This window comes from Eriocheir sinensis, chromosome 6 (assembly GCF_024679095.1).
Source record: "Eriocheir sinensis breed Jianghai 21 chromosome 6, ASM2467909v1, whole genome shotgun sequence".
NCBI lineage: Eukaryota > Metazoa > Arthropoda > Malacostraca > Decapoda > Varunidae > Eriocheir > Eriocheir sinensis.
This window is the reverse complement of record NC_066514.1, coordinates 24,038,939-24,051,438: the sequence shown is the minus strand read 5'-3', so window position 1 is coordinate 24,051,438 and position 12,500 is coordinate 24,038,939. Positions and strand designations below refer to the sequence as shown.

Below are 12,500 nucleotides of genomic sequence, written 5' to 3'. Positions count from 1 at the left end.
TTATTACTACCGTCATTTTTCGCCTTAATGAGTAGTCGTACACAGCCCAGGAACGACCTCCCCAAAATTTATGCTCCACTTCCATTTTTCTTGCGCGGAAGGTCTCACAACAATGAACCTTCGCCGCTCTGAGTTGTGGGCGGAACACACACACACACACACACACACACACACACACACACAGGGGCCTGGTGACACTCATATACACACACATACACTCACACACTCCCCGTTACCGCACAGTTCTGACGCTCCCATAGACAGACTCCATCGGCTCCTCTGTTAGGCATCTTGGGAGTGGGTGAAGACGACGGTGGGGTATAGCAGGCAACCAACCCCTTCCCCCACCCCTCACACACATCATGGTGGGGGTATCGGGGGTTGGGGTAGTGTCGGGGGGGGCACAACACCCTCCCCCTCTTCTTGGTCAGCGGGTCCGGTCATGTAACACAGCACGGACACCACGAACACAAACAACGCAACACTATTTCCAAGCAGGCGAGGCTGGTCCGTTCCCTTCACTGTTAATCCGCTAGTATGCACCGGTTGACAACGCGGCCCATCGCATACCCGCACGCACGCAGCAGTCCTCCCGTTGTCTACCGTATCACTGCACAAGCCTACGCGCACGCAATCACACGCAAATAGGCCTAGCGCACTCTGCATCGTCAACGCACGGTCCTAAACTCACGCAATAGCCCTCGCACACTTATAAGCATCACCAGAAACGCCTACACGCACGCAAACACACGCAAATAGGCCTAGCGCACTCTACAGCGTCACCACACAGTCCTAAACTCACGCAATAGCTCTCGACCACTTATAAGCATCACCAGAAACGCCTACACGCACGCAATCACACGCAAATGAGGCTTAAGCATTTCACATCATCACTACATCCATCTACACGCACGCACACACGCAAATAAGTCTAGAGCACTCCACAGTACCATCCCACACGCTTATACACACGCAAAAAAGTTCAAACGCACGCTACAACATCACCACACACCCCTACACTCTCGCAAACACACGCAAATAGGCCTAGCGCACTCTACATCGTCAATACACGGTCCTAAACTCACGCAATAGCTCTCGCACACGCACGCACACACACGCAAATAACTCTAGAGCACTCCACAGCACCATCACACACGCAAAAGAGTTCAAACGCACGCTACAACATCACCACACACCCCAACACTCACGCAAACACGCACGCATTAAGACCCCACACGCAGGCCAGTCTACCAAAATGAATGGCTGGCGCGTGTTCCGGTCAGCAGGCACCCACAACCACACACACGCGGCCTTGAGCACGCAAACACGCAAGCACGGGGGCAACGCGCACGCCGAGGGAGCGATAGGAATGGTCTGCGCATGGTTGGGGTCAGCAGGCACCCACTCGCTCACCGGCAAGCACACGTTTCCGCGCGGCCGCCAGAAGGAAACTGTGAGCCCCGCGCTGCACACACTGACTGGTCTTGTTGCTGCTGTTCCTTCCTCCGAGGCCACGAGTGACGGCGAGAGTTTTAGGCTGGTGGTGTGAGCTTGTGAGTCACCTGGTCGGCCTCCCTCCTTCCCGAACCTGCCTGCCTCTCTCCCTCCCTTCCTTCCTAAAGCAAATCCATCCCCTCCTTCTCCCTCCCTCTCTCCCTTCCCCACCTTTCTCTCACGCCATGGAATTCAGCAACCAACACTCACGTTTAAGAATGACACATACAAAACACCAACACATAGGCTCAGAAAAAAACACCAACACTCGCATAAGACACCAACTAACATCCCTTAACACCAAACACTAACACATACACTCAAGGCAAGATACACATACAAAACATCAACAGTAACCAAGAGAAGACAGTAGCAAGACCCGTTCAAAACAAGACATCCAGAGAAGTTCAGCCCATCCATCACTCCATCACCTCTGACACATAACAGAACCACAGCCGCTGAGTGACATTAAGAAACCACAAACACCACAACGACCACCAATCACACACCACAGGACCATGAATCACAGCCTCACACACACTAGGTTAATACACTCCCCCATCCCCCCCACCCCCGCCCCAATTCACCACTCACTCCACCATACACTTCACAGCCTTAGAGTCCACAGCGCCACGCCCACCCGCCTCACAGTATCTCACCCCAGCACCAAGATTCGCAGCCTCACACACACTAGGTTAATACACTCCCCCCCAATTCACCATCACTCTCTCACTCCACTCCGCCTCACGCCTCACAGCCTCCTCAACAGCGCCACGCCCACTCTCCTCCCAGCATCTCAATCTCAGCATCCCTATCTCAGCATCCCTATCCCAGCATCACTCTCCTTACTGGTAAATATTCTTGCATCATAACATTAGGATTCGCACTGCTACACGCACGCCCTTCCCCACCGGCTTGGGAATAGCAACACAGCGAACACAACACCCACCTTCGCACACACACACACACACACACACACACACACACACACACGCACGCAATATACACCCTCACGACCTGCAACCCCGCGGCGTCACGACACATATGCGACACACGGACCCTGAACACACACACACACACACACTTAACCGCTCAAGACTATAAACGGACGTCCTTCACCACCACCACCACCACCACAACAACAACAACTACAACAACAACAACAATCTCCTCTCCTCCACATGACCAGCTGCCTTTAACCTGCTTCCGAATACAAAGTGACCTGTTATCCGTGACCTGCTTGCCGTGACCTGCCCGGAATACACCTAAATTTGCCTACCTTGTGTGACCTGCTGGCCTCCACCTAACACAACCTGCTGGCCTGCTCCCCGTGGCCTGCCTGACGATTAAATAAGCCTAGACAAGATAAGGGAGTGACATTATTTTTTTTTTTTTACCGTGTGTGTGTGTGTGTGTGTGTGTGTGTGTGTGTGTGTGTGTGTGTTGCCTCTCGATTGAATGTATATTTGTGTGCGTGCTTCCCGTCTGCGTGTGGTTGCGTGTCCGTTCTGCCATTCGAGTGCGTGTGCGTGCGTGGGTAAGTGCGTTGTGCCTCCAGAGTGCGTGAGACCTGAGACGGTGGCTTTGGAGTTGACGTAATCGCAAAGGATCAGCCAGACACCGCGGGTCGAACTAATGACATCCGACACGCTGAACATTACCACACCGCAACGCCGCCGCCGCCTCTGTCACATGCGGGAAACGACACCACAACACCGAAGCCAAGGTCGGTGGAATATGAAGTGGACTAAGGCACTGGCCGCGAATAATCGAAGCTGTCACTGTACTCGCGATTAACGAAACACACTCAGTAGCCAACCCGCGATTACACTGTCACATCAACTTAACACCGTCCGACATAACACAATATACGCCAGACAGTGACCCGGGGACGAAATTGAAGGTGTCACTGTACTCGGGATTAACGAAACACACTCGGTAGTCAACCCGCGATTACACTGTCACATCAACTTAACACCGTCCAACACAACACAGCATTCGGCAAACAGTGACTTGGAAACGAAATTGAGGGTGTCACTGTAAGCGGGAAACACTTGAAACACACTCAGTAGTCAAGCCGCGGATACTTCAAACACAGTCACATCAACATCGTCCAACACAAAAACACAATATTCGCCAAACAGTGACCCGAGGACGAGATCGGTGTCACTGTACTCGGGAAACACTTGAAACACACTCAGTAGTCAACCCGCGGATACTTCAAACACTCACATCAACACCGTCCAACACAAAAACACAACATTCGCGAAGACAGTGACATGGAGACGAACGAAACAAGCGCGTCACTGCTGAAACACCGAAACACTAGCGCGAACACTGCAACACAACGCTTGTAAGTCAACATCCGCCAAAACCACAACAATAAAGAATGAAATCGCGAACATATCACCCGCGAATAAGTTAGACAATACTCGCGAATCTCGGAGACTACACCCGCGAATGATTTGTGTCCATACCCGCAAATCACAGAAGCGCGAAACACGAATCACGGGGGCACTAAGGCACTGCGCGGCGGTCGGAGAAGCGGCACCCAGTCACTAACGTCGCGCGCGGCTCACTGACTCCCCGCGGCACTCCACGGGCGGGGCAGCGGGCACCCTCACTGCCGCTAGAAAGCCTCCCCGTCCCTCCCCCTCTTCCCCTCTCTCAACCCCGTCCCTCCTCCTCCCTTCCTGTCAGCCTCTCCTGCGCCTCTCTCTCTGTTGTGCGTCTCTGTGTTTCTTCCTTTCCTTCCCTTCCTCTCTTTCTTTATCATAATTATTCGTTTCCTATATGTTATGATCCCCCCCCCCTCTCTCTCTCTCTCTCTCTCTCTCTCTCTCTCTCTCTCTCTCTCTCTCTCTGCCATGCCCCCATATCCTTCCTGTTTTTGCGGCCTAACTTACCCTCCCCCAGCCCATCACACTTTAGACCCTCTCTCTCTCTCTCTCTCTCTCTCTCTCTCTCTCTCTCTCTCTCTCTCTCTCTCTCTCTCTCTCTCTCTCTCTCTCTCTCTCTTCCCGTCTCTTCCCTTCCCTTCCCTTCCCTTCCCTTCCCTTCCCTTCCTTTCCCTTCCCTTCCCTTCCCTCTTTTTCCTTCCTTCCCTTCCTTCCCTTCCCTTCCCTTCCCTCTTCTTCCTTCCTTCCCCTTCCTTCCTTTCCCTTTCCTTCCCCTTCCCTTCCCTTCCCTTCTCTTCTCTTCCCTTCCCTTCCCTTCCCTTCCCTTCCCTTACCTAACCTAACCTAACCTAACCTAACCTAACCTAACCTACCCTAACTTAGCCTACCCACTCTTTCCCTTCCCTTCCATTTCTTTCCTTTGCATTCCCTTTACTAAGCTAACCATCCCTTCCTTTCTTTTCCTTTGCTTTGCTTCCTTTCCCTTCCTTTCCTTTTCCTTCCACTGCACTTCCTGGCCTAACCTAACCATCCCTTCCCTTTCTTTCCTTTCCACTACATCCTTGACCTAACCTAACCATCCCTTCTCTGTCCGTCCCTTACTTAACCTTACCTTACTCTTTCCCTATCTTCCCTTTCCTTACCCTGCCTCACCCCCACGTCCCTTCCCTCCCCTTCACCCCACAACACCCCGCCTCGCCTCTCCTCGCCCCTTCAGTCCCTCACCTTCCCACCCCCGCCGACGGCCACACCTCGGCTCATCAATTTGTCCCACGGCACTCCCTCATCCTGCTTCCCCTGCCCCGTCCTCCTCCTCCTTCCTCACCCTCTGCTTGCATGTTACCCTGCCTCACCCTACCTCCCCCTGCCTCAAGCCTCACGTTGAGCACTACATTAGTCGAGGAAGACGCAGAAGGAGGTAGATGAAGATAGTAAGAGGCTGTGTAGGTGTGGTTTTGAGATGAGGGTAGCGGTAGAGGTGATGCCCAATGAAGAGAGATTGAAGAACATGTTACTGGAAGGTTAGTGCCCACCCTCCTCTGTACCCTGCAATCTATTTTCGTACCCTTTTACTGCATGGTTTTCACTGTCCCCCTGTCAAACCTCGCTCCCTGGTCACCCAATTCTTTCTCTGTCCATCAGCATACCTCACCCTACTCTGCCAATAGTCCTACCTCCTCACCCTGCCGTCTGCCTACCCCTGTTCTCCCTTATCACCCTACTTCTATACCCTTCCTTCACCCTACTCCCACCCTTCCTCCACTCTTCAGTCACCCTATCGAGTCACCCTAGCGTAACTATACCTTCTCACCCTGCTGTTCTCTGCCTCCCCTGTCACGTTTCACTAGCTGGTCACCCTGCTTGCTACCCTACTCCCACCCTACCTTCACCCTACTCTCCCTTTTCTTTCACCCTATTCCTACCTTACTTAAAGCCTACCCCTTCCTCCACCCTTTCTTTCGACCCTTCAAGCACCCTTCTTTCACTTTTCCTCCACCTAACTTCCTACCCCTGCCTCCACCCTGCCGAGTCCCCCTGCCGCGTCTCCCTGGCGGGGCGAGAACAATGAACAACACCGTGATGATGCAAGAGAGAGACTTACGCTCCATTGGAAGTTAACTGAGGCAGAGGTGTGTGTGTGTGTGTGTGTGTGTGTGTGTGTGTGTGTGTGTGTGTGTGTGTGTGTGTGTGTGTGTGTCTCAGCCCATTACACCGCTTTTGTTTGTGTTCGCTGTAAGCCATTTTGTCATTATTAGTGTAATCTGACTTAACAGAGTGTGTGTGTGTCTGTGTGTGTGGGGGGGGGTGGGGGTGGGGGGGATGAGCAATTGAAACTTTTGACCTTGAAGAAATACAAATAGAAAGACTGAAAGCTTATAAAGAAAATGGTCTAAAAATAAAACACGGAGAAGAAAATAAAAAAAAGTAAAGTTTAAAATTAAGCTTAAGAAATTGAGATACAGCTTTAGAGAAACTTACACAACTAAAAGAAGGAAAAGGTGCAAGAAAGTAATGTTGAAAAGAAAAAGAAAATTGACTGACTAAAAATAACTAGACTAGAGTGTTGAGCAAAGAAGCTATTTAAGAAAGAAACATTTTATACGGAAAGAAAAATGTGAAAAACAACATTAACTTTTTTTTTTTTTTACAACAAAGGAGACAGCTCAAGGGCACACAAAAAAAGGAAACAATAATTAACAAAAGCCCGCTACTCGCTGCTCCTAACTAGATTAAAAGAAGAAAAAATACAAATACTGAATCGAAGAGAAGGCATTAAGAAACTAAAACAAATATGTGAGACTGAGATTAACAAGTTTGTGATGAAATAATGCGTAAAATATGGGTATCTGGACACCTCTCCTCCCGAAATTGACCTCTCTTTCGGCCACCTCTTTGGATTCTTTTTAGAGAGCGGCAAGGAGCGGGCTTTTATTTATCATTGTTTCCTTTTATTGTGTGTCCTTGAGCTGTCTCCTTTGTTGTTAAAAAAAGTATATAAGAAAAAATAACGAAAGAAAAAATAGACTAGATAATATAAGCAAGTAAATCATTGTTAGTGAGTGAAAGGAAAACAAGCAAAGAGAGATGACATTTAAGAGGAGGTGACTTTTAAAATAAGATAGAGAGTCAAAAGGGGGGATGTGAGGGGGTGAAAGGAGTTAACTTATGGCGTCTCTCTCTCTCTCTCTCTCTCTCTCTCTCTCTCTCTCTCTCTCTCTCTCTCTCTCTCTCTCTCTCTCTCTCTCTCTCTCTCTCTCTCTCTCTCTCTCTCTCTCTCTTCTTCTTCCTCCTCCTCCTCCTTCTTCTTCCTCCTCCTCCTCACTTTCTTACGTTATCTTCCTTCCTCACTCTCTTCATCTCTCATTTCTCCCTTTTTTTATAGTACAATTTTGCTTTCTTTAGTTTTCCTCCTCCTCCTCCTCCTCCTCCTCCTCTTTCCTCATTTACCTCCGTTTTTCCACCTCTCCTTCCTCTTCTTTTTTTTTCTTCCTTCCTCCCTCCCTCCACCCCTCCCCTCCCTTCTTTACCTTCCATCTATCACACCTCCACTCCTAACATTCCTCCACATACTTCCTCTCTCTCTCTCTCTCTCTCTCTCTCTCTCTCTCTCTCTCTCTCTCTCTCTCTCTCTCTCTCTCTCTCTCTCTCTCTCTCTCCTTCTCTCCTCTCTCTTTCCATTCCGTCTCTCTCCTCTCTCTTTCATTCTTCCTTCCTTCCTATCTCCTCTCTCCTCTCTCTTTTCTCCTCCACTTGATCTTCCACCATCACTACCTCCCCCTCTTCCACCCATATCCCCACCTCTCCCTAACTCCCATTCCCCCTTCACCCATACCTGCCCCTCCCCTTCCTCCCTCACCTTCAATACCAACACCCCATTTCCACACATCACCAGACTCCCATATCACACTCCCATACCAACTCCCCAAGACGTTACCCTCCCTTATTTTTTTCCCTCCCTTTTTCATGAGCTGTTATTTTTCTAGGTGTTACTGTGTTTCCGTGGGTGTTATTGAGTGGTTCAAGTGCTGCAAGTGTTTCTTCCCCACCCCTCCCCCACACACACACACACACACTCACAACACCCCATAAAGTAACACAATCTTACAACCCCCATTACAATCCTTCTCTCACCATTTCAATAAGTTATACCCACTACCCCTTCTTCACCACCCCCTCCATCACAACACCCAACACAACACAACACACTCACAACACCCCAAAAAGTAACACAATCTTACAACCTCCAATACTATCATTCTCCCTCACCATTTCAATAAGTTATACCCGCTACCCCTCCTTCACCACCCCCTCCATCACTACACCCAACCCAACACAACCCCCCCCCACCACGACACCCCCACTTCATCATCATCACTCTCTCACACCGGCCCAACAAGTTATACCTCTTCCCCCCTCCCATCATCTACCCCCCCCATCACAATATACCACCTCTATCCCAACCCCTATAACCAGCACTCCCTTCCACTTCCCCCTTTCCCTCAACAACTCGTAACTCATATTCGTGTACTCACTGGTCAGCGTTCCACCTGTTCAGCGGCGAAGCACCCATCACCTGTGGCCGTGGGTTCGCCTTACCTGTAGTGGGAGAGAAGACATGGTGAGTTAAATTATTGTAGAACTAATATTTTAATCCTACGAAAAAATAATGAAAAAATAAACTCCTTGATTTATCTTTTACTATCCCCTGTTATCTTTTATTATTTATTTTACCATCTATTAGCTTACTGTACCCCAGCCCGTGACGTCACTCCTATGCTCCCAGCCAGCCAATCACAGGGCCAGGAGCAAGGACGAACTGGCCAATCAGAGAGAGAGAGAGAGAGAGAGAGAGAGAGAGAGAGAGACGGGAAAAGCCACAGTGACATCTTTCTCTCCCTCTCTCCCTTCCTTCCCTCCTCTCTCTCTCCCTTCCTCCCTTCCCTCCTCTCTCTCTCCCTGCCAGGATCAAAGGAGGAGTAATGGCTGAAGGGAAGGGGGTACTAATGAGTTTACGCACACACACACACACACACACACACACACACACACACACACACATATTAGTATTTGTCGAGCTAACGAGAGAGAGAGAGAGAGAGAGAGAGAGAGAGAGAGAGAGAGAGAGAGAGAGAGAGAGAGAGAGAGAGAGAGATACCTATGACCCACCGCGCAAGACTACAGAGAGACAGAGACAGACATAGAAAAGGCAAATAGAACGGATGGAAAAAATGAAAGCACATCAACTCTTGCATCAGAAAACAGGACAGGGAGGAAAAGAAAAGACAGAACTACATAATAAAAGACAAACAGCGAGAGGGATAAAGAAACACATATATACAAAGAAATAAATACAGACATAAACACATGACAGAGAGACACATAAAAACTCTTGCATTAGAAAACAGGACGAGGAAAAGGAGGAAAAATAAGAGAGAACAGACACACAGAGGGACAAAGAAACACATAAATAAAAAGGAATATAGACACTTAAAGACACACACAAGACAGAGAGGAATAGGTACACTTTTGCATTAGAAAACAGGACGAGGAAAAACAAAGACAACGAAGAGAAATAAACCACAGAGAGAGACAAATAACGAAAGGAAAACACACACACACACACACACACACACACACACACACACACACACACACACACGCAAGCAAGCAAGCAGTGACTCAGCCAATATACAAACCCATGATCTTTCACTCAAGGCTCACGCTGCGTCACCCAACCTGCGAAAAAATCCTCCACCCATGCTCCTGCTATTCCTTGAGACCGCGAGAACGAAGAGGAGTAACGAGAACAGCGAGGATAGGAACAGGAATAACGAAGAGGAGGAGGAAGGGAAGGACGAGGACTGCGAGAAGGTGGAGAAAGAGGGGAAAGGAAGAGGAGATTGAGAATAGGACATACCCATAGCAAAGAGGAGGAAGGAAAGGACGAAGACAGGATAAGAGAGAGAGAGAGAGAGAGAGAGAGAGAGAGAGAGAGAGAGAGAGAGAGAGAGAGAGAGAGAGAGAGAGAGAGAGAGAGAGAGAGAGAGAGAGAGAGAGAGAGAGAGAGAGAGAGAGAGAGAGAGAGAAGACGAAGAGGTTAAGGAACGATGACAAAATATGATAAAAACACTTAAAAAAAACCACATAAAAAAACACAAGCACTTAGGCCTATAACGGTAGCAATTAAGGATCCAAGGCACAGTAGACACGCAAGCAGTTAGTAAGAATGTGCCTGCTTGCGCCTGTTTCTCTGCTTTTGTCTGCCTTTCTCTGCCTCACCTGCTTAACAGTCTGCTCATCAACCTGCTATTTTCCCTCTTTTCCTTGCCTACCTAATCCCGCTTCTCCTTTTGCCTGCTTGATTGCCTGCTCGTCTGTGTGCCAATCTACTTTCCTTACCTGCTTTCTTACCTGTTTTTCTCTGTCTATTTGTTACTGTTTCTTCCTCTCTGTCAATCTGCTTTTCTGCTGCTCCGTGTCCTCCTTTCTGGCTCACCTGCTTATCAATCTGCTCATCTACTTGCTTTCCGTACCTGTTTTCCTTGCCTACTTGTTACTGTTTCTCTTTTTCTGCCTAGATGTTTGTCTGTTTGTCTGTTTCTGTGTTTTTCTCTACCTCACTTTCCCTCCTTCTCTCTCTCATTCCCTTCATTTCTTCACTCCTTCTCCCTCATTTCCTTTTTCCTTTCCCTCCTTCCCTCTTTCATTCCTTCTCCCCTTCACTCCTTCCCTCTCTCCTTCATTTCTTCCCTCTCCCTTTCCTTCTTCCCTTCAATCCTCTCCCCTTCACTCTCTCCAATTACTTCTCCCCTTCAATCCTTCCCTCTCCCCTTCCTTCTCTCTCTAATCTGCTTTCTTTCCTGCTTTCCTGTTTCTGTCTCTTTCTCTACCTGTTTGCTAGTCTGTCTGTTACCTTGTGAAGTTTGTAATCTGTTAAAATGACTACCAATATGCCTGTCTGTCTGTCTGTCTATCTGTCTGTCTGTCTCTCTGTCTGTCTCTACCTACCTACCTATCACATCTGCTTCCCTGCTGGCCTATACCACCTGCTTCCTGCCTCCTCTCCTCCCCTGCTGCCTCTGCTTCCCTTCCCTTCCTGCTCCCCTTCGCCTGCTTGCAACGCTTCTGATCACACGAATCACGAGCGGCAAGGCAGCAGAACGTGACTTTGCATGTGTGTGTGTGTGTGTGTGTGTGTGTGTGTGTGTGTGTGTGTGTGTGTGTGTGTGTGTGTGTGTGTGAGAGACTGGTGAATTGGAAAGTGTGGTCAGTATCTATCTATCCATCTATCTGTCTGTCTATATATCTATCTATCTATCTATTTATGTGTGTGTGTGTGTGTGTGTGTGTGTGTGTGTGTGTGTGTGTGTGTGTGTTCAAAACTAATCATTTGTATTTACTTCCACAATCATGCAAAACGAAGTAAATAAATGCCTACAAAATGCCTTTCTCTCTCTCTCTCTCACGTAACTCAACACCAATAGAACGTAACAAAAATAAATAAATATATAAATAAATAAATAATATAAAATAACACAAGAAAAATGATATATTAACCTTTGCATTAGAAAGCAGGACGAATGGGGGGGGGGGGGGGAAAGAATGACTGGAACGCGCAAACAAAACACACACACACACAGACACACACACACACACACACACACACACACACACACACTACCATTACAGCAAAACACACGCAAAAGGGAATATAAAACACACATACAAAAAGAGTTACAGAGGGAAATGTTCAAGGAAATAACAGAGGAAGGGAGAGACAGGGAAGGGAAGGGAGAGGGTGAGTGAGGGAGACAAGGGGAGGGAGAGAGGGAGGAAAACAGAGAGAGAGGAGGGGAAAGAGAGAGAAAGACAGGGAAGGAGAGAGAGAGAGAGAGAGAGAGAGAGAGAGAGAGAGAGAGAGAGAGAGAGAGAGAGAGAGAGAGAGAGAGAGAGAGAGAGGAAGGGAGAAAAACAAGGTGAGGGAAGGAGGAAGGGAGAGAGAAGGAAAGACAGACGGAGGGAGGGAGGGAGGGTAAGAAGGGCAATAACAACGTTGATAAAAAAAGAGAAAATTGGTCTCTAGAATCACAAGGTCTTAAGTCGGCACCCACAAGTCACGTCAACACATAGGTGGGTCCAGCAATCTATCTGGCTATCATCTACTCCCCCCCCCCCCTCGGTCAATTCATCTACCTCTACCATCTATCTGGCTATTATCTACTCCCCCCCCCCTCGGTCAATTCATCTACCTCTACCATCTACCTGGCTATTATCTACTTCCCCCCCCTCGGTCAATTCATCTACCTCTACCATCTATCTGGCTATTATCTACTCCCCCAGCGCGGTCAATTCCTCTACCTCTAACATCTATCTAGCTATTATCTACTTCTCCCCCGCGGTCAATTCATCTACCTCTACCATCTATCTGGCTATTATCTACTTCCCCCCCTCCTCGGTCAATTCATCTTATTCCTGAGGCTCGTGGTGTTGTTAGGTAATTCCCTACACCGATTTCGCAGTCCCGACACAATACAACAATGACGCTCAGAAGGTATAGATGAGGCAGACCTTAACAGAAAAATAGCTTTCTCGCTTTTAAATATCGAT

The 12,500-nt window shown here is 48.5% G+C and overlaps 1 protein-coding gene across 1 annotated transcript in view; it reads right to left on the bottom strand.

Moving 5' to 3' along the window:
- Positions 1-8,413: 8,413 nt before the first annotated feature.
- LOC126990644 (rap guanine nucleotide exchange factor 6-like) overlaps positions 8,414-12,500 on the bottom strand; it is a 127,415-nt gene continuing 123,328 nt past the window's right edge. The window contains exon 4 of the mRNA XM_050849334.1: positions 8,414-8,489. Coding sequence (XP_050705291.1) covers positions 8,486-8,489 — 4 coding nt within the window. The 3' untranslated portion in view covers positions 8,414-8,485. The remainder of the gene's footprint in view (positions 8,490-12,500) is intronic.